The sequence below is a fragment of the Lutjanus erythropterus genome, chromosome 13 (assembly GCF_056507025.1).
Source record: "Lutjanus erythropterus isolate fLutEry1 chromosome 13, fLutEry1.hap2, whole genome shotgun sequence".
NCBI lineage: Eukaryota > Metazoa > Chordata > Actinopteri > Lutjaniformes > Lutjanidae > Lutjanus > Lutjanus erythropterus.
The window spans coordinates 31,496,664-31,519,879 of record NC_139329.1 but is presented as its reverse complement, the minus strand read 5'-3'; the positions used below and the strand labels follow the sequence as shown (position 1 = coordinate 31,519,879).

The 23,216-nt window shown below is 39.2% G+C and overlaps 2 protein-coding genes across 2 annotated transcripts in view; one reads left to right on the top strand and one right to left on the bottom strand.

The window, feature by feature from the left end:
• Positions 1-991: 991 nt before the first annotated feature.
• On the bottom strand, positions 992-4,476 carry dnajb9a (DnaJ heat shock protein family (Hsp40) member B9a). The gene is made up of 2 exons (XM_084734931.1): positions 4,246-4,476; positions 992-3,765 (listed from the first exon to the last, which is right to left on the bottom strand). Exons 1-2 carry the CDS (start codon positions 4,460-4,462, stop codon positions 3,341-3,343), a joined length of 642 nt encoding a protein of 213 aa, XP_084591057.1. The 5' UTR covers positions 4,463-4,476; the 3' UTR covers positions 992-3,340.
• Positions 4,477-7,413: 2,937 nt separating this feature from the next.
• The window catches only part of LOC146316849 (calcium-independent phospholipase A2-gamma-like), a 32,984-nt gene continuing 17,181 nt past the window's right edge, over positions 7,414-23,216 (top strand). Inside the window, exons 1-7 of the mRNA XM_084734448.1 lie at positions 7,414-8,860; positions 12,037-12,186; positions 14,244-14,395; positions 15,377-15,471; positions 18,687-18,858; positions 19,621-19,678; positions 20,056-20,250. Coding sequence (XP_084590574.1) covers positions 7,646-8,860; positions 12,037-12,186; positions 14,244-14,395; positions 15,377-15,471; positions 18,687-18,858; positions 19,621-19,678; positions 20,056-20,250 — 2,037 coding nt within the window. The 5' untranslated portion in view covers positions 7,414-7,645. The remainder of the gene's footprint in view (positions 8,861-12,036; positions 12,187-14,243; positions 14,396-15,376; positions 15,472-18,686; positions 18,859-19,620; positions 19,679-20,055; positions 20,251-23,216) is intronic.

Below are 23,216 nucleotides of genomic sequence, written 5' to 3'. Positions count from 1 at the left end.
CATAAAAGGTAAGACGGTCTAAGAAGTGAGATGTCTCCTCACAGGTCTGACCCCTCGTCATCAGGCAGCTCTCCATCGTCTTTGAGCCAGGTCATGGTGTGGATGAGTGAGGGGTCGTGTCTCACCTTACACTCAAACACCACAGACCTGCCCCTCTGGACTTCTTTGTTTTCCAGCTGTTTCAGGATTTGGGTGGACTCTGATTAGAGGGGGGCATGGAGTCCAGGTTCAGTTTTAGATCTGACAGATCCTGCTGGATTTAAATAATCAGTGAAGTTACAGTTGATGTGCACCACTTCTCTCTTAAAGGACAGATGCTTCACCCTGTCAAACACCTGCAACTCATCCTCTCTTTACTGGGATGTTAATGTTATGGCACATGGATTAACTGCAGTGCCCTAGAAGCACACACCTACATAGACACACCTTACTATCAGAACAATGCATGCTTTAAATAGCAGGAAAATACTGCGCCAATTGACTTTAGAGCAGGTTTTCGTTGGTCAGTGGCACAATCGTTTTCTCCTGCCTCAAGATAATAACACTTACTTGCTTAATTTGTGAATCAAATTGCCATACAAGTCCACCGGTGACTTCAGGTATATTTGGGGATATTCAAGAATGAGATTTCTGTTTTTTCTTCCTTTTTTGTCAATCTTACATCTTCCATCTTTTCTTGGTTTTAAACTTTCTAAAACTTTGTCGCCCCAGGTTTCTCAGGAGAGCAAAAGTTCATTAATAGCAAAATACAACAAAGAAGTTTTGCTCACCTGATTTAGCAGATGCCGATCTTCTACTAGAAAGAAAATGGGTCCAACATGAAACTGCTCACAACAAGGTCTGTGGATTATCTTGAGTAACTGGGTCATGAACTCTGGTAGATGGATTTCAGGTACGCAAATACTTGGACATTCATTGTTCAAGCAAAACAATAAATTATATACTCTAAAATAATGTGCTTAACAATAAATAAGTAAGCAGCAGGAGGCTCTTTTGGCATCTAGAAACATTTTTTAATTATACAAAATTCAAAGTGCCATTGAATATTTACAAAACTATCAATATTGTAAATAAATATTGCACATACAGTGGAAAAAAGAGCACGTCGCTGTAACTAAAAAGATGAGGTAACACATGTTAGGAAAACAATATGCACTGAGCGTTTCATCAACTAGTCAACACAGGTAAGTAGCATCACCAGATTCAGAGAATGTGCTGAACATTGATGCTTGTACAAACATAAAGGGTATTCCTTCAGCATTGTAGTACTGCAATATTCTTATTTTAAAAATATATGCAGTATATTATGCTCATCTCCATAAAAAACATAGGCTAACAAGTACAATTAGTGGTAATGAAACCTCTAGTATGTACGGTCGTAGTTCAATTGGTCCTCTGCAAGTTCGTTTACACATAAAAAAAATAAAAAAATGTAACAAAAAATATTTGTGGTTCGTCTGACATGCCAGTCAAATGTTTTTAAATTCCTCTATTTGAGGATTTTTGGTTGAACTTAAAGCATTGTAATTCTAAATCCAGATTTAAGTCTTTTAAAATAGACTTATTAGAGATGACAAACATCTTCAAGAAAAAAAGAACATTATAAATTTCTCACTTAATTGTATTAATTGAAAGGCTATTGCTATTTCCACTAAAATATGAGTCACACATTTTTCCATTTACTTAAACCACTTCCCTACTTTTCTATTTTCTACTTTACCAATATTTACAATTACAGTTGAACTGATGGACATTTAACCACAATTCCAAAAAAAGTTGGGACACAATGTAAAATCTAAATAAAAAATAATGTTTTGCAAATACTTTTGACCCCAAAAAGTTGAGACATGGGCAACAAAAGACTGGGAAAGTTGTGGAAAGCTAAAAAAAAACCCTCCTGTTTGGAACATGCAAAAGCTAAACAGGTTAATTGATAACAGGTGACAGTATCATGATTGGGTATTAAAGGGCCATCCTCGAAAGGTTCAGTCGTTCAAAAGCGAGGATGGAGCGAGGTTCATCACTTTGTGAAAAATGGTGTGCAACAGTTTAAGAGCAATGTTTCTCAACATGCAGTTTCAAGGAGTTTTCACAAAGTTCAAAAGCCATAATCCATGATGGTATAGGGGTGTGCTAGTGCCCATAACATGGCTAATTGTCTTTTTCAGAAACATCACTGCTTATTTCAGCAAGACAACGCCAAGACGCATTCTGCACATTACAACAGCAAGGCTATATAGTAAGAGAATTCAGGTACTAGACCGGCCTGCCCGAACATTAATTATCTTGTCTTTATACTATATTCAACTGAATAGAGGTCAAAAAGATTTGCAAATCTGTCATTTATGTTTTACAGAGCAACTTTTTTTTGGAATTAGGGTAGTATGGTGTTAAAAATGTGACTGGCAGTGTATGAATATTCTGACAAGTTGTTGTACAAACACCAGTTAAACAATTAAGCCGACACGTGGAGGGTCACAGGTTTTTGTTGACATTGTTCCCCATTTGACAACCATAAGCAAAACTCGACTGGCTGCTATTGTTTCTGTTACCATCAGCTGTGTTTGACGCCCACAGTGGCAAAACCTGTACAAAAGAGACTGAAAACTGTACAAAAGAACATGGTGTGAACTAGTGACGAACTGACACATGGGCATTCCTGTGCCAAAGTCAGGATGATTGTTTCATTTTCTCCAACTTAAAACAAACTCTGCTATCAAAGAAGGTGCTTAAAATACTGACAAAATACTCCCTTTCCAACAGTAAGTGAAAAATTACTACAATCATTTACACGTCCATGAGCAAACACAGAAAATAGCTTGAACAAAACATAGCTTATTTGGATTTTGACCTAAGCTAAGTAAACGGAGTGGTCACCGTTTGTCATTCTGTGCCTGAATGTCAGATCTCAATGTCACTGTTCAAGTTTCACAGCGTTGTTGTGTTGGTTATTTGTGGTTGACGCACTGCTGATAATTTTGCTATTTTATGTTCCAAAATGCAAATGTTGGAACATGTTTCTCTTATATATGTTAATGGAGAAAAGATGCGAAAAGCAACACTCAACTCTATTTGTGCTGCTTAGCAAAGTATTTACGAAGACAAAACATGTGACGTAGGGGAATTTAGATCGGGATGCGGATTGGTGAGAACTGTCCAACACTCAATAAGTTACCTTCAGTATTGAGCCCCTGTAATGATATTTGACCAGATCGGTCCCATGTCTACACAGAATTTCACTGTAGGTGCATCTCTACCAAGTGGCTTTCCATTACTTAATCAATACAACAGTATAATATCCCCTTAAGGCAATTTTGAGAGGTGATCTTAACATTGCATCTTAAGATGCAGTACAGTCTGTGTATGTGGTTACCATGTTTCCTCTGCGCTGGGTCACTGTTCTACAGTGTTGTTTTGATGCATGGTGAAACCTGTTTTCAGTCTGTTTGCTGTGTCCATCAAAGGTAAACATTCTCTCTGTGTCGTCAAACATGTCATCAAAGATATCGCCTCCAAAACCTCCTGGAAAGTGTCTCTTATGTCTGCTGTGGGACCTGGAGTGCTCATCAAAGTGTCTTCGGTGACGGGCGTGCCTGTTCTGACTGTAGATGTCAAAGTCCTTGAAAATGTCATCAAAGTTGAAGTTGAAAGGTTGGTGGGAACCCGGTCTATGTCTTCCCTGCGGCTCCCCGGTGAAGTATGCGGAGGTGTCACCGAACTGGTCATATTTTCTTCTTCTGGTTTCATCTGATAAAGTTTCATAAGCTGCACATAAGATGAGAGTCAGTCAGGGCTTGAGAAGTTTAGTACTGTATTACATCAATGTTTTAAAAAGGGCATAGTAATAATGGCCAAGGCCTAAATAAGGTCATGACAAGTGTACTATATTGTTAAGATGCAACAACAGGAGAGCAACCAAGTGTGCACACATTTAGGCAAAAATTTTCAGGTGCCAGACAAAAAATATCACTGCAGGGTGCATAGAAGAAAGGTCTGCACGCTGTTTAAAATAAATAGTTTAATTCTCTTTTAGGGAAATGTTTTGATCTACAAGATTTTAACAAACATGTACATGCAACTTTGGCCACATCCTCCAGAGTCCTTGAATGAAAATTAAGACAGGCTAAACAACATTTTAAACAACAACTGATCAATTGAGAAAATAATCAATAGATTAACTGACAATTAAAACAATATTCGTTGCACCCTACACCAAAACAATCCCAAAAAGAAAGAATCAATTACCTTCGGCAATTTCCCTGAATCTCACTTCAGCGTCCGGGCTTTTGTTCTTATCTGGGTGATATTTCATTGCAAGCCTATGGAAAGCCTTCTTTATCTGTCGCTCAGTAGCATCTTTAGGCACTCCCAGTATATCATAGTAGTCCTTCTTGGCAAGTATCAGCTCTGTTATCATGAGGATGCACACTGCAAATGTTACCGCAGACTGTGCAGTTGCCATGTTTCTGATGTCCCCTGCATTCAAGAGAGAAAATAATAAGTAGGTATTTACATTTAGCATGATAAGAAAGATCTATGTGGACAGGAGGTGCTCTCCTGGCAGGAGTAAACACTGACAAACTAGGCTTCCTGTTTTTGCAACCTGCCCCATAATTAACTGGCCTTACTAAAATAGTCCACAATTGACTGTTACTCCACAGTAAGGATGTTACTTTCTCAGTGTTTATTTCTAGAATCAGTTAACAATATACATTAAAAGTTTCAACATGTTAAGAAAAGTTCTACTGTAATTCCTGCTCAAAAAATTCACATCATCTATGTTTTGCCCTCCAATTTGCCCTCCTATTAACCAAGGCACCTTGGTTAATAGCTACCTTAGAGATACAATATTCTGAGGATAACCTTAGGTAACATTGCCATATTTACGACTGTTTACCCACCAAAATTTCAGTTGCCTTGCTTTAATTTGTGTTTTTCCTTTAGATTAGCTTGGACTGATTAAATAACAAAGAACAACCCAATAATAATTCCCTTTTAATTAAACAATTATCTAAATAAAAAGACAAGTTATCACTAGATAATATATAATTCAAGTTATTTTCAACGTTAAACGTTATATTTGACCATTTCACCGCGATGTCATCACATCAGCCGTGTTGTGTCTACAAGGGAACCACAGACCCGCGAAAGAGCTACAAAGATCTCGCGAGACAGAATTTTAACCCAAACCATGATCTTTTTCCCGAAACGAATGTTTTCTGTCCGTAAACCTGCTCAGATTTTCATCACCGTTTTCATATTTTAAAACAAAATAAGTTTGCAATAGACGCGAAACGAATAAACAACGCGTCAAAATCCCGCGAGAGTCGCAAATCAAGGGTTCCATTCTAGACACGACCCATCAGCCGTCACTCCGCACGTTAGCTGATGTTGGCTAACATAATGTGTTCTCCTTTCTTCTTTAAGACCCACACTTACCTTTTGAGGGGGCGAGTGCTTCTTCGCTGGTGTATTGTAGTTCTGCCTATTAATTAGTCACCCAACACTAAACATGACCGTGTTAAGTTGTTAGGTTGGGAGTGTTATCGAGTAGCTAGTAGCTGTAGAGAGGAGGAGCAGCATCATTTCTGTGTCTTCTTCGATCCTTTTACTGACACTATACGCATTGGTGCCCTCTGTCGGCCGATACAGTTCATACTCACTCCTGCTCAGCTGTCCGACAGTGACCCTGATGTTATTTGTTTGTTTTACAGCAATCACAACCATGTAAGTTAGCTGCACTTTTGAAATATCAAATCCTACTATTAATATTATACAATATTCTAATATCAAGGAGTTTTAGGTGTATTTCAGACTGTTTTTAGTTATTATATGATTATAACATTTGGGTAAAGAGTAGTCATCGTTTCCATGTGCCTGCGTAGCGCTCCATTTAAGTCTGCCTGAATCCCTTATGATACGCAGAAGGGTGGAGACCAAGGTTATTACTTGTCGTGGGGGAAAAACAATTTAATTAACTGAAATAAAAAAAAATAAAAAAAAAAGCTTTAGAAAGAAACATGAACAAACTGAAGTTATATTGTGTACTCAGAAAACGAGCTATAATAAAATCAAAATATATGACAAATGTCTTGTTTTAGTCCATTTGGTCAAATTTTTAAACACTACAGGCATGAGGAGGCATTGCTGCATAATTTTTTTTTATTGATGTCTGCATGACTGAGTCAATTGTCCTCACAAAGTGTTGGTATTTATATTGTAATGTATAGTCTTAACTTCTTAAATCTAGCCCCTGACAAATACCCATCATATTATAGGATCAAAATAAACTAATACTGAAACTAATAAAAAATAAACTGAAACTAAACATTTTAAAACAGCTAAGAAAAACTGAAACGAGCAAAACCACTCCGGAAACTAACTGAGCTGATAAAAAAAATAAAAAAATAAGACGAAATAAATGATACAAAACTAATTTAAAAAAGACAAACTCTGGTGGATACCCATTTTTTAAGGTTGGGTACCGACTCCGCCCACTCCTTCGGCGCACGCCGGTCAATATTAAAAGTTGATCCTCAGTTAACGGTGGCAAGAATCTCGTCAACCAATCAACGGGCTCTATGTAAGGGGCAAGTGATATCCAGCCAATTGAGGAGCACGTAGCGTGTCACATGACCATTGTTTTTCTTTTGACTGACATCCTCACGTCATTCTGGAAGCCACAGTGTCGAGTGACCGTATCTATTGCCATACGTTATGATATTTTAGTGTGCTAACCTGCACGTATATGGCGACTTAATGAACATATTAACGGAATCCCGGCTTTCATGATACGACGACATAAAAGACTGGTATGGTTTATTTTGTAATGGGTGGTCTTTATGAATGCTGGCGCGTTAGCTAGCTGAGGAGCTAACAGCTAACTAGTTGCTGGTGTTGAAATATGCTATATTGACTGAGTAGAAGTTAGCTATTTTGTTTTGCTGTCAGTCAGGCTCAGGGGCGCAGTGTGGGGCAAACTCAGTGAACTCAGTTTACCAACGTTTTTGAAATGAGGTTAAAATGAGAGTTCACCCATCTAATTTCACAACAATATATGAATTAATGAGGGTAGACCAGTACACCCCTGGTTAGGATAATTTACCAATGAGATTTTACAGTACTGCTTTACAATGAGACTTTATAAACACTATAAACAGTTTTCATACATCGATGTGAGATTGCTATTTGGCAAGATCCAGTTACTGCTTACCACTAATTTCTAAATAACATTTACAACTGACTTATTGTAAAGTGTAAAATACATCATCATCATTTTTTTTTTAATGATTTACTACCATTTAGAATTAGAAAAGGGAGCTTTTTTTTGTAAAGCCGGACTATTAAAATTAATGATTGGAAGGACCAGAACTGAAAAAAGTTCTAAAGGGCTGGACGTTTTCATTATCTATGTTATACATGTAAATTTAGGAGTTCAAATGTGTAAAACAATGAACATTTTTATTTTCTTCTCCACTTTATTAGTTTTCACAAGTGATTAATTCATTTTCATCATTTTCTTTTTTACAATTTTCTTTCTTTAATGCATGCATCACTTTTTTGTTTTCCATCACCAGGTTAATGAAAAGGGAGAGCATATACCTAATAGTGCTTTGGATGGCACAGACTCTTGTGACCTGTAAGAATGAGTCATAGATGGGCTCCAAATACCTGGGTGAAAGTAAGAAGAGCATTTTATTTGTGGAAAACATACACTCGCCAGTCAGTAGCATCTTTTCCCTTGTCTGGTACTCCTCACTGCAGGATTCATGCACAGTCACCTTACTGCTACAAGGCTTGCTATCTCAGCTGGAGGCACATCCACCACCTGAGGATCACTGGGCGTAAGGGATGGCTCTTTAAATCTAACCAAGTCAGACAGCGGCTTGGACTCCACACCAGCACCCTGTATTTGAACACTTCAGCTTCACGGTGGTCTGCTGGGCTGAGCCAACACATGTCGCGGGTCAGGAACACACTCGACACAGTTTCTAAAGCTGTGAGCGGGACGCACACAGAACTTCTCTCCAAAATCGCTAGACTCAAGCCAAATGCTTTAAAGGCTGGGAAAAAGGCTGAGGCTAGTGTTGAGGAGAGTGTGGTCACATCTACTCCTGCTCCCACTAATGCTGCTCCTGCTTCTTCATCTCCTACACCCAAACCTGCCAGTCCTCCTATTTCAACATCTGCTGCTACGCTTGATACAAGTGCCACTACCTCCACTCATCCTCACAGTTCATCCCAAGCGACTGTCCCTGCCACCGTTCAGACTGTGCGTGAACTTAGGGAGAAAAGGCTGAGACGGGTTGTTCCCGCTGTCAAAGCCAGCTCTGCCAAAAAGCAAGAAGACCTGAAACCTTCTCCGAGTGATACTGAGAGCAAGAGCACAACATCCAAACAAACCACAGCACTTTTCCATCCCAGCACCTTTTCAGTAAGCCTTGATGAGACTTACAACTACCTGGCCCACCACATCAACTCATACTTTGGCAGCAGCACAAAGACTCAGGACAAGAAAGTGGACAATGCCGACAATTCCTCTGCTTCCTCTCAGGGTCAACAAACTAGTGACCTCATGCCAGTGTCTGATAAAACAGACTCTGCTGTTCCAGTTACACAGCCTCCCTCCAAGAAGGGTTTAGGACACTACCTGTCCTACTCAGCTCCCACAGTACAAGCCTTTGTGGGAAGTTACATTGCTCCCCTGGTTCCCAAGTTTAGGACGGCAGAGTCCAAAAGTGCTGCAGTGGAGGAGAAGAAGTGCGAGGATGCACCAGTCAAACAGGCCGAGGCTGCAGTCAGCAAGGACCAGAAAGCAGCAGAGGAGAAAGCCAAGAAACTTCTGCTGCAAAGGGAGAAGGTAGGTCAAAAGAGAGCAATAACATAAGAAAAGAGATAAGATAGAACTTTACTAATCTCAAAAGGAATTCTTGTGCCAGAGATTGCTCCAAAATTATAGTAACTTATGAATTGTAAAGAGCAGAGTAATACATAAATTTAAATATAAACTGTAAAGGAGTAAATGCATTTTGATGCCTACAACATGTTTCAAAAAAGTTGTGACAGGAGCATATCTACCACTGTGATACATCAGCTTTCCTTTTAACAACACTCAGTCAGTGTTTGGGAACTGAGGACACTAGTTATTAAGGTTTTGAAAGTGAAATTCTTTCTTATTCTTGTTTGATACGACTTCAGGTGCTCAACAGTCTGGTGTCTCTGCTGTCGTATTGTGTGCTTCATAATGCACCACGCATTTTCAATGGGAGACAGGTCTAGACTGCAGGAAGGTCAGTCTAGTACCTGAACTCTTTTAATATAAGGCCACACTGTTGTAACACGTACAGAATGTGTCTTGTCATCGTCTGGGTGGCAGCATAATTTGCTCTAAGACCTGTATTTACCTTTCAGTATCAATGAGGCCTTCACAGTGCTGGTGCTGGTAACAATCTGGATGGTCCTTTTCCTCTTTAGCCCAGACGTCCATGATTTTCAAGAACAATCTGAAATGTGGACTTATCAGACCACAGAACGCTTCTCCACTTTGCATCAGTCCATCTCAGATGAGCTCAGGCCCAGAGAAGTTGCCAGCGTTTCTGGTTGTTGTTGATGTACGGCTTTCTCTTTGCATGATAGAGTCTTAATTTGCATTGTAGATGTAGCACAAACTGTGTTTACCTACGATGGGTTTCCCAAGTGTTCCTGAGCCCGTGTAGTATCTTTATACAGGCATCCGATGTTGGTTTTCAGCTTTGCGGCTTACTTGAAGAGATTTCTCCTGATTCTCTTAATCATTTTAATGATATTATGGATTGTAGATGGTGAAATCCCTAAAATTCTTGCAGATTTATTATGAGAAACATTGTTTTCAAACCGTTGGACCATTTGTCCAACCCTCATCCAATCCAAGCTCGTAAACGACTGAGCCTTTCGAGGATGCTCCTTTCATGCCACCAATACCAATTAACGTGTTTACCTGTCATTTTTTCCAAACAGGTGTTTTTTGAGCCTTCCACAACTTTCCCAGTCTTTTGTTGCTGCTGTCACAACTTTTTTGAAATGTGTTGCAGGCAGAGAACAATACATTTTATCAGTTTGAACATTAAATATCTTGTCTTCAGACTCATCAATTCAACATAGGTTGATAATAATTCTGTTTTTATTTACGTTTTACACAATGTCCTAACCTTTTGGGAACTGGGGCTGTATATGATAAATAATAATAATGAAAAGTAATATTACAGAAAATATTAAAACATATTAAACATACTACTGTACTACTGAAAAGTACATACAGTATTTTTTGTATTTTTTGCATTCTACTGTATGCATGGGTAACCTAAACCATTATCTTGCTGAAGGCCTTACTCAGAGTAAGTCTAGAATTTGATCAGAGCTGATCATACCTCCATGTTGTTATTGAGTTTTATCAATCTTCATACTGCATTATTTTGTCCTTGTAGTTCAGACACACATTCAGACTGTATGGGATAAGATCTGTGTATGTCTGAGCGAAACATGATTCCCTCATCATATGATTCTGAGTGTCTGGTATCTTATGACAGCATGCCTGCTGTCCACGCGATGAGCAGAGGTCCTGCCACTCTATATGTCTAATGGTTGTGTTCTGATGTGCAGCCTGAGTTCTAGGAATCTATTTTCAGAAATAACCTCCTTATAGAGTTAGGGGGCCACAGAAGGTGTGTACTTTTTAGTTTATAGGCCAAGGCTCTAATGTTGTGGAGATATAAACACAACTGACATTTATTCTATGCAAAGCGTGGTTTGAGTAATTTTAAACAGGAGCTAACATGTTTGTTTGAGTTAGCATAAACACTGCAAGATTTATTTCCTCAGGCTGATGATGTGCTGTGTACAGTGATGTGATATACAGGTGGTGCTGGTTATGGGCCACATAAGAAATCTGCACCATTGAGATAAAAACATGTAGTTAAAGGTACTGAAAAGGTAAATGTCTCTCAACAATATTTTTTTGAATGATAATAGTTACTGGGTGGCTGCTTTGTCATTGATCTCTTCACGATAAAAAACATCCCTCACAGATTTTATGGGCTGGTTCACATTTTGACTCACTTTCAGGACTTTGTTAAGAAGTTATTATAACCCAGTTTGGGATGATGGATGATGGATAAATTAAGGTGTTGATTACAATTTAAAAAGTCACTCAAGTAATGGCTGTTATGCAAAAATATTATACACAGTCTGATATGGGGATTTCAAAGGCAGATGCTGATGCCCATAGTAATATTAATGCCCATATTGATGCTTCTGTCAAAGCAAAGAAATGTCACATATCATTCCATGTTGTTTTAGATGGATTTTTTCTATTACTTGTAAAAAATATTGTGCTATGTTGTAGATTTCAGACTGTGACTGATACTTAAAGTAGAGTGAGGTACAATATGTCAGAAGCAACATCATAAAACTACATTATTCTATACATTATAACATAATATATTTGAAACACTAGCCAGTAATGGTTTCAGATTAAATTATGCATCTAAATGTTTGGCAAATATTCACAGCGGGGTGAGAATAATAGAGCAGGGCTCTAAGCCAACTTCTTCACCGCCTTCCCAAAACTCACCAGAGGGAGCGTTAACTAGGACTGCAGTCATTATTCTCATTTTCATTGAAAAGCAGAATGAGTATGGTGTGATTTTTGTTTTGATTTGTACCAAACAGACTGTGCAACAATGTTTAAAATGTTATTTTGACACAGATTTGCCTTTATATATATTATATATATATATATATATATATTATTTTGCGCCTCCTGCAATTAGTCCATATTGTGATTTCAATTAAATTGTTCAGCCTTAGTGCTAACATCGTTTCAAACCGTTCACACTGACGAGGCTGCCTGCAGATGCTAGGAGGTCACAAGAAATGAAACAATAACAAGATTAATTAGTGACTTTCTCCTAGTTATTTTTTAAATTATTTTTGAGCTTAAACAGCCAGCTAATGTTTAATAGCCGGACCTTACTGGTTGTACTTGTTTTTGTCTCTCAGATCATTGCCAGGGTGAGTGTGGACAATCGAACCCGGGCTCTGGTGCAGGGCCTCCACAGGGCGTCAGATGTAAGAGTCTACATCAACAGGGTGGAGGACCTCAGCTACCATCTCCTGGAGTTTCCAGAGACGAGTGGCGTTGCAGTCAAGGTGAGAAACCTGAACAGTGTTGTCATATTCAGGCTCTGTCAGGAGAGTAACTGACTCTGCTTTGCATATGTAAAAAGCAACAGCTCTCATGTTTGGCACTAGCTCACGGTGTCAGACAGTGTTTACAGCTGCATGTTTTTATGAATACATAATCGTGTTATATCTGGCATGGGTTATTAAACAGCTGTAGCATGTAAATAATGTAGATAATGGCCTTCTGATAGGTTTTGGAATTTTCCCATGCCAGGCAAAATGTCAAGAGCCTGACAGCTACATGCAAACTGCATACTGCAGGATTTATTTATGTCTCAGCCTTATCTGTGAACGTGTCAGCAACGTATGCACTGCTAACCTATTTCAAACCAAGGACGCTTTTACTCGTGTGAGAATCAAGAACAGTGTAAGGTCACCATATTGTTGGAAGAATAATTTTGATCGCTTTGCAAATGGCAACAGAACTAAAGGAGGCTGCTGTGATGACATTTTGTCCATCGACTGACCTGAATTTGGTCTTAATGCAGCCGTGCTGTGAGGATAAAAGGTCGTCTGACGCCTCACAAACATTTATCCCAATTCTGTCATTCAATTTACACTGTGACAGTTTAATGTCACCTCAGTACAGTCTTCAGAGAGGGCATAGGGGGATTACTGACTTAATTATTACTGATTCAGCCATTCAAAGTTTTAAAGTTGAGGTCGGTTTTAAAGGGTAACTTCAGTATTTTTCAACCCAGATCCTATTTTCCCTCATTACTGTGTTTAAGTGACTATTTGGTCCAGTATTGAAGGGAAAGCAGCTAGCAGCCATCATTGCAAAGTAAGTCCACTAAAAGTGCTTGTTTTTGCCATTGACAGGCCCAGATTGTTATTATAAGTGTCTGACAACATTATGGACAGGGTCACTACAGGGATAGACCTTTTTTTTAAAAGAGTAAGATACATTTTAAAATTAAGTTTAAACACCGGCAGGAAAAGGGATGAGTACATGTATACATATATATGTATTTATTTTTGTTTTATATTTTCACTGTATTCCATTCTGAATGTAATTAACCCTCTGTGATGTATTATGTGAGTGTTATAAAGGATAAAGGAAGTGCAACTATAATTTTGTTGTACAACTCTGTTTTGTGTAATGATAACAAAACTCCCTGAACCCCTGAAGATACCTTTTGTTTAACCAGAAGTCAAACTAACCAGACTTTGTTTACAAAATGAAAATTTTTTACAATCGTCATCAATCACCAACTCTGGTTGTTTGGTTGAAATAAACCTTTTTTTTAGGTAGATGTGAAAATATTCTAGCTGCTCCTGCTGTTTCTCCCTGCTGCTTTTCTCTGACAGTCTTTCATGTCTGTGTCTGTAGCGATCCTTTCCGTAATGTTGTCAGACACTCAGAATAACAATCTCAGCCTGTCAATGGCAAAAACAAGCCCTTTTATTGGATGTACTTTGATGGTGCGCCTGGAGGGATTATGTTGTAGCTCACTTTCTGTTCTGCTGGCTGCAGCACTCTCCCTCAATACTGGACAAATTTAAAAAAAAATGTTGTTTCCGTTAGTCACTTACACAAAAATAAAATATGAAACAGATTGAAAAATGCTAAAATTATCCTTTAAAACTCCTCTATGCTGCAGTCACGCCAATTTTTGCTGCTTTCATTTCAGTGAGCGCTTAATATGCATTCATTTTTCAATGCAAATGACCCACCTTGTTTTGCTTTGCTGAGCTCATTCTGGTTAAACTATGACTGGCAAATTGGCAAAACTTGTCAATTTCCAGCCAATGTGAGAGAGACAGCAGCATCGACCTCTTGTTCAGGAGGCATTGATTGTTTGCGCCCTTGTTTGAGTAACAAACAAAACAAGCAGCTGAACAGGAGCCATGCGGTATGATTGGTAGTGACAATAAATACACAGGTGGAGCGTAAATACAGCAGGATGCTGCAGCAGCCCGGCACCCTGCCCTCGCTATTCTGGTCTGACCACATCACGGCGAACTGACAGTGTTTTTCATTTCCATGTCTGAGTGCCGCAGCCTCTTTATGTGTTCCTCAGGAGAAGGTTATCCCCTGCCTGCTGCGTCTGAAACAGGCCAGTGACCCCAGCCTGAGGGCCGCAGTGAGAGAGGCTCTCGCTCTGGTCGGCTACCATCCACCTGTGAAGGGCCGAGGCATCCGCATCCTGTCCATAGACGGAGGAGGGTTGAGGTACAAACTCACTTCTTTTAGTAGAACCTTTTATAAAGGAACCCTTTCACAAAGTTCAACCTAGACACCAAGATAAAGGGTTACAACCCAGGAACCATCTGTGTAAGGCTTCATACAGAACCCCGTATGAGAGGTTTTACAGAGAACCCTTCTGTGGTGTAATGGTTCCCCCCAGAACCTTCTCTGGGGTTTCTATCAAGAACTGTTCCACCATCTAAGGGTGCTTCAAGGGGTTTCTTTTGTATCCCAAAGGTTTTGTCTAGAACAGTCAGGGGATCCTATCAGGAACCTTTATCTAGAAACCACCAAGGGGGTTCTTCCAAGAACCTTGTTAGAGTCCAGGGTTTTTATCTAAATCCCGTCAAGGGGGTTCTACCGGGAACCTTTTTAGATTCTAAGGGTTTTATCTTGAACCCGCCCATGGGGTTCTTTTAGATTACAAAAGTTCTGTCTTGAACACACTCAAGGGGTTCTACCAAGAACGCTTTTATGATACAAAGCACCCTTGACGACAGAGTTCTGTAGGGATTTCAACAATCTTTAAAGAACTCTTTTTTTTTTCCGAAAAGGGTTCCATGGATGAAAATGGAGCCCTTAGTCTTACAAAGCACCCCTGATGAACACTTCATTCAAAAAAGCATTCTTCAGAAGCAGATGGTTCTGGGTAGAACCTCAGCACTTCAGGAAGAACCCTGATTTCTAAGAGTGTACGATATGAGTCAGGTCTTTTCAGAATAGACCCAAACAGCGTTTCCTGCAGCCAAGGCCATGTTTTGAAAAGCGGCTCACTGCCTCTGAGCGGTTCCAGCCTGTCAAGTAAATGAATTCTTCGGAAGCAGGGATTTATTTCACATTTGTCTTTGTTATTCTAGTTGAGAATCAATCAGCTGCCACTCTGTGTGGCCAATTTGTGTTCTGTGGTTGTCATCTTGTTAATTTATGGCTCTTCGTGTGTGTCTTTGTCTGGCTTTGTGCTTTCAGGGGACTTGTTGCACTTCAGACCTTACACAAGCTGGAGGCCCTGACCGGCAAACCCATTTACAAACTGTTTGACTATATCTGTGGGGTCAGCACAGGTGCGTTGTCCTCCTGTCCTACTTCTCCATGTGTATGTATGTGTCTGGATTATGAGAGCATAGTGCAACATTGCAGGCTGGACTGGCAGCGCTGATCGCACGCTGACCCATTTGTTGCTCTACTTGTTTTGACCTGAATTTCACCGCCAGCACCACTCTAATGTAAACCCTGCTGCTTCATGCTGGTAATTTACTAAGTTTACCATAAAAAGTTTGTTATAAAGTTGTATTTTCCATAAATATATATTCGTCAGTGGGTGGATTCGAGGGATGGGTGGATGATATTGAAGCCCTGAAGCTTGTTTCACTCCTGTGAAGCTCACTGTTTCAGTACATTGTGCTGGAGCTTGTGTTAAATTCGGAACATTATGTGACCGATGATGTCCGAAGCTTCAAATATCACTGGTGCTTCAAAAAGAGCTTCATTCAGTTTGAGAGTTTTAAGAGTTTTACAGCTAACCTTTATGGTAGGCACACTAGTGGGATAAGAGGAGAGGAGTTTAATTGAGAAATGTGGTGATGAAGGCTACATTAGGAAGACGTAAGTGGTTTCCTTGTGATACCAAGTAATGACATGATAAAAGCTAATTTAATAAATATCACTCTCCAGTCACATCACTTTGCGATTTATATAAAATGTCACAGTTATCAACCATTAAGTTTAAAAACATGAGCCCACAGTGCCACTAGGACTGTTATATTAATAATATAATATATAAATATTTGATATGTAAAATTTTTGGACAATGCATTATTTTAACATAACATCTATATTTAATGCAGCACTTTTGCTCAAAGGCATGGTTATGTTTTAAAATGGGAGCACAGTCTGAGCATAAAAAAAAGGAATTAAAACAAATTTTATGCATTTCTACACACCTTATCTCTTGCATTAAGCCAAAACCCAAATCATAATAATTATTTACTTATTATATAATAATAAGTCATAAAACTCAACAGGGCTAATGCCAGTTATTAGCATAATAGCCACTGGTGGATTCAGGGGAGGGGCAGGGTGATAACCGGTGCCCCTAAAAATGCCAAAAGTGCCCTCAGGGATGCCTTTATGGTAGAGAAAACATGATAAATGCCCTCTAGAGGGACCCAGCATCCAAGACAACGTGATAAAGTGCCCTCTAGAGCTCTGGTTCCCAACTTTTCTTCTGAGTAGCCAACTATTTTTGATTGTGGACAAAAAAAAAAAGATCTTTTAAATAGTTTTGTATACAGACATTTTTATAAATTGTGATGAAATTAACGTGCAAATGTGATTTTGACAACCTCAGAGCAGACAAAGCCTTGGGGACCCCTTGTTATCTTTGGCAGCCCCCCATGTTGGGGAACCAATGCTTCAGAGTGCCCTTCCAGAGGAGAAATCATAATAAAGTGCCCTCCAAAGTGCTCTTCCAGTCGACAAAGTGCATCACCACTTTCGGCAAGCTTACAGCTGGTGTGCTTTTTATTTTTTTCACCCCTGCCCCTCAGACAACCCGTGTTTACCACCGCTTATAGCCACACATAAAAGAGCCGACTCTTTGATTCTGTACATTTTAAAGTTAAATGTTCCAATCTGTTGCACTGAGAGTGAGATTAGAAGCTAAGTATGAAGAACTTTGTGATCTTGTAAGCAATTTTGTGCTCTTGTAAGCGCTTATAATTAAAACTGCAGGCTTACAGACAGGACTTTTATCACACACATATGATACAAAAACTATTAAATATCAGTGAGGAGTGGCAATGCTTCAGTCCCCCTTTTGAAGGGCTGCAATAATTGCTACAGACCACCAGATGTCACTGTGTTTGAAACCCAAAACTTTCAAATCTTTTTCAGCACAAACAGAAAAAAAGCCCCAAAACTGAATCAGGCTTCATCTTCCCCATTTTCCCATCACTACTGGATTCATACTTTCTCCCTGTATGTAAAATTCCCACCAGGGGGTGCTGTTGCCCATCCTCAAGCTGTCTTCCCCATCTGCCACTAAGTTTATTTCATTTCGTAGCAGATTGGAAAACTGCATTTTATTTGCAGAGCACATTGGCCTTTAATCACTACCAGAAGTTTGTGTTTGTCCCCAGTTCCTATCAGTTCTCTCGGTCTTAATCTCCACCAGTTGGAGATACTTCATTTTCACACTTAGTAAATTTTGTCAAAGCATAATGTAATCCGCCTGCCTGATCGAATGATGTCCACACATTTAAAACCCATCTGGGCCACATCTGGCTAGTTTTATCACCCACATTACTCAGGTACACGCCATTTCTGTTGTCACAGTGCTGTTGTGGCTCGATAATCCTATCAATGATCCTTAATCATGGAGAGAAAGTAGTTGAAAAGTATTTGCCTACAGTGTGATAGCCATATTAATCTTATACTTCCTATGAATGGAGTATAAGGCTAATGTTACTCTCAACAGATTACGCTTCAGGCTTTAGCTGCAATGATTGCTCAATTCATCGTTTAGAGTATTGAAAAAAAATAGTTGCCAATTATTTTGATAATCGAGAAATCATTTTAGTTATTTTTTGACAAAAATATCAAATATCTGATGTTTTCAGCTTCTGAAGTATTATGATTTTCTGCTTTTCTTTTTCATTCATGTCAGTCTTGCAGGCAGTCACTCAACTCAAACTCCAGAGTGTGTATTTTCAGAGCAGCGGGCTTTTATTTTCAGGATAACGGCCTTCATTTTACACTGACAGACAACTGGCTGCTGATCAAGTTACAGTGGACGGCTTGTCATCACTTGTTATTGTCATTTGCATTATGTGCTCGTCTTGCACTCCTGCAGCATTACTGCAGCCTGCCTGAGCTTCCTCAAGTCTGTGGAAATTTGAATATTTGAACTATAGGTCTTATATTAAATAGGATTTCAACCTTCTTAATATACCGTCTGTTACTTCAACTTTGGACGGCAGTACTCATTTTTGGACGTGCATTTTGCTTCATAATCAAAACAATTGTTAGTCGCAGCCCTACTTCAGGCAATTAACATCACATCAATGCCATGCCTGGAAAGCAACAGAACAATGAGCGGTACATTAACTGTTTTTTGTTTTTTGCTACCAAGATTGCCTTGTTGCATCCCCAAAGGAGTGACTGAAGCTCTTATACTTCAAGTTTAAATTTCAAGTTAATCTGCTTTTGTCTTATTTGTTTACCAGTACTTCTCAGTCACTTTCCCTCTTTGAATGCTCGTGTGTGTTTTTCCCCTCAGGTGCTATCCTAGGGTTCATGCTGGGTGTGTTCCAAATCCCGCTGAACGAGTGTGATGATCTTTACCGAAAGCTGGGTTCAGATGTCTTCAAGCAGAACGTCATCGTTGGCACCGTGAAGATGGGCTGGAACCACGCTTTCTATGACAGCGAAGCCTGGGAGAACATCCTCAGGTCGGTTCCTTTGTCATTGATGGCAGAGTTGTCACAAAGCCACAGTTTAAAACTTAGATATAATAGTAGTATTTAAAAAAAAAGATGTTCAATATCACGGCAAAAAAACTCCCAGGCACACAGAAGAGATAGATCCATTTTCTTTTTCTAACAACCTTCACATAGTGCTGGTAGAGAAAAAGTCGCTGAACACTGATTTTGCAGCAAGCGAAAGTTCAGGCAGGACAATAATGACTTAACTGAACGGAGGGCTTGAACAAGCTCTTTGTAAAGTTTTTTTTTTTTTTTTTATTTATTTATTTTTTTAAGTTTTGGTACTGTCAATACTATAATTAATTGTATGGCAGGGGTCTTCTCCTTGAGGCCGTGGACCCTGAGCTGGTAGAGAGATTAGGTAGAGATAAAAGCAGACGTGATGTTCACCATGATGGATAACATAACTGCAGAAAATTTCAAGTTTCACATGATATGGAAAGTTAATTATTATAACTTTATTGTTATACAGAGTAAAAACCGCCACTGCGTGCTTAAGTATGATCAGCAGATCAGTCAATTGTTGTAAATGGCCAGAAAACCTTTAAAACAGTAGAACGGTCCTGTTAAAAATGATTATGCTGATCACAGAATGATTCCAGGTTCCATTAACTGATATGCAGGAGGAGGATTTTGTGAAGCTTGCGAAAAGAAGTCTGTAACAAGTCACACTGCCATCCAGAATTCACTAATCCAGAAAATAACACCGCCCTATCTTCCTGTCCGCAGAGAGAAAATGGGCTCTCACCTCCTGGTGGAGACTTCAAGAAACCCTGAATGCCCCAAGGTGAGCTTTAGAAGGTGGTCTGACTCATTCCTCCCTCTTGTTCTGCTCCGGCACCAATCGCCTCACCTTGTTTAGTCGGGTATTACAAAGAGAGCTCCTTCCTCTATCTCAGTCCTGCATACCTCTGCATGATAAGTGGAAGGAAAATACATTCTAAAGCCATGTAAGGCAGTGTGGGTGGTATATGGGATATATAATATAGGAAGGATGTATGATTTTATATGTCAGCAGACTCACAGAGCAGAGATTATATTAAACTGAACTGTCAGAATGTCGGTCCAGATATTATGCCTGAAATTTACATCCTTTTGCTTGTAAAATGCTGCCTCATGCTGAAAAAGAAAAGTCAAGTTGTACAACATTACCTTGACCTGTAGGTGGCAGCGGTGAGCACCATTGTGAACCGGGGCACTCCTCTGAAGGCCTACGTGTTCAGGAACTACAACCTGCTGCCCGGGGTACGCTCTCATTACCTGGGGGGCTGCCAGCACCAGCTCTGGCAGGCCATCCGTGCCACGTCTGCAGCTCCCGGGTATTTCCAGGAGTTCCCCCTGGGAAATGATCTCCACCAGGTCAGTCTCACTCACAGCAGTAACACGTTTGTGGAAACAGTGGTTATGATGAACTTGATGATTAAGTCCCTGTCTGAGTTTTCCAAGAGCTCTGTTTTCAGTGACCTAAAAAGCTGCTTGGGTGTGGATGAAATGACAAAACACATAAAGAATCTACACTTTAAAAAATACCTGGATATGTGTGGACAGGGTCTAAATCGTACAGTTTATCTCTGAAATATCTCCCGTCACTGTTGGTTACAGAAGAGGGAAAGTGATTTGACTTATGGCAGTGGACTTAAATTTTAAGCCTTAGTTAATGCTTTTATTCAGGATGATTGTCATGAGTGCAACTGTTACATAAGCATAAATTACTATATAACCACCATTAAAGACAAAGAGAACATGTGTCACAGTTACACAACATATTGAATGTTGCCTCATAGATTTTTTTCTTTGAGTGGGTCAGTATTTTCCTATTTTTTGTTTTTTTTTTAACAAAAGTTGACACATCACGAGTAGGGGTGTCACAATTTCCGTATTATATCAAAAATAGATTGAAATGAGTTTTCTGTTTCAGTAAACAAATCAAAAAGGCAGAATTGGCTGTACTCTCGAGTATTTTTCTCCACCACCGCCACTTGCAGTGTCTGATGCATGTCTGAAGAAAAAAACAACACTTCCAAGATGGGAACACAGCGTAGCTTACAGCCCTTATATCACACTTGGTACCATATAAACCTCTTACAGAATGTGAAAATGTAAATGACAGTTTTCAGGGCATAAATCTTTATAAATAAAACTTGATAGTCAAACAATGGCATAGCTGTCAGTGCAAAATAAAAAGAACGTTTAAATTGAAAAATTGAATCATATTGTGACCCTAAAATCAAAGTCATATCAAATTATGGATGTGGAGAATTGTGATACCCATAATGATTGACTGAAGTTTCAGAAGTTTCCATACAGGAAGAAAATAATGCACAAACAAGTCCTCAGTGTATCTCAGTGTGCACAACTTTAAGACCTTTGCTGAGACGAGTAGGAGGCAACATGCACATCACTTACTTTGTCTCTTTTGTGATGCAGGGAATCAAAGCCCCCAAAAATTCATTTCAAGAAAAAAGTCAATTCCTGCACAGACCTATTACCTCTGCATTGATTTATTTTAAAAAAATGCTGACATTTTGGTCATGAGGACCTTTCTCTAGACCTTTGCTTAGCCGGAGAAATATTTTCATATTTAATGCCAAGTGTTCCTGTAGTATTATTTTGTGCTCATGCTCTCTTTCGTACCTTGCTTCTCATTCACACTATATATTCACATACCTACAGACAATTTAACTGCAGTCCTCTGCTACAGTAATGCAAGCTTAGTGTTGGCGTGTTGGATTTAAATGCCGTGTACAGTCAGAGTGAGTCTGAAGGATTTCGAGTAATGAGAAAAATCCTCTGCACAGGGAGTTAGAGGGAGGAACTGCATTTCCGTCCTGTCAGTGTTTATTTGCAGTCAGTTACATTTTGACAGGAAAGTGAGGGGTAGAGCCGCACTGAGACACACTAAAATCCATCTTCACTAAACGCGTATGCATTAGCCATCAGCAACATAACAAACCACCAGTCCACTCTGCCGTTTTGCAGATCAATAAGTATGGCTACTGTCTGCCTTTTACCTTGTCAGTAGTGGCTTAAAGGGACAGTTCACCAAATCAAGAACCTATGTTCTTCTCAACAGCAATGTCTCTTTCCAGAAATCATGTCCTGGTTACTCAAGATAATCCACAGACCTTGTTGTGAGCAGTGTCACTATTTCAGAACTATTTTCTTCTTCTTTTATTATTTTTTTGTATTTTCTTCTACGCCCACCAACAGCAGGTTCTTCCCTGCATATCTAACTCAAAGACGGGCCACCTTTGTGTTTTTGACGCGCTGCCTTTGTTGAAAATTCCAACCAAAATTTAGATCTAAAGGCTTTCTTTTAAAAGCCAAAACTATTCTACCTTTTACGAGCAACTGCTTTGTTGCACTTGTACCAAGCATGTGCTGGTGCATGTTGTGTGCAGCACTCGAGTGTGAAGGTGAAGGCGGAATGACGATGCATTCATCATTCCTACAAGAACAAGGTAATCGTGAGGCAAACAGATGTGTTTGCACTGAATAAGCTGCGTTAGTTTAAGTCACAGAAGTGAATAGGACTGGATATCGGACCTCAGTAGCTACTTTTTGACAGGTACTTGACAGATATTTTAGTTTCCATGTCATGTGACCCAGTGACTCCAAATCAATCAACTGAATTGTGTTACTACACTGAACAAATAGCACAAACCTCTTTGTGTTGGATTTCAGTGCTTCTTCTTGTTTATATTAAAATATTTATGAAAAAATAATGTCAGTATCAGGTTCTGTGCCCTTTTGACCTTTTTCTCCCCAGTTTCTTTGTCTGCCCTAAAGTTGCAGAGCAAAAAGTGAAATTCTGTTTTTTTTTCACTTCAGTACAAGACACTCTCAAAGTGTGAACACAAAGTTTGTTCAGCTGCATATGCCAAGCAAGTTCTCTTTTTCCACCTTTGTCTCCAAAATAAATAAAGAAATAAAGAAATAAATCTAGGCAAAACCCTCCAACCATTAATTTTTTTGGGGTAACTCACACCAAAACAAGATAAATAAGTAATTAAGCATTACAGCATGGAGGAAAGGTATGTATTTTTTATTTTGGTGTTCCTTTAAAAGAGCACAGAAGCAATAAGAAACCACATGAGTAGAATCTTGGAAAACAGAAAAGTGTACATTTTGTTTTGTTGAAAACAGTGTTATATAAAAAGAGATTTTTAAAAAAAAAGCACTTAGGAGAACATAGAGGCAAGTCATTATCCTGCACTTGTGTTTGAGTATTCAGTCGATTTATCCTGTGTTTGACCCCTCACATCCAGATGTCAATATCTCCTTGAATTGATATTCAAACACAGATGTGGTGTAAAGACAGACGA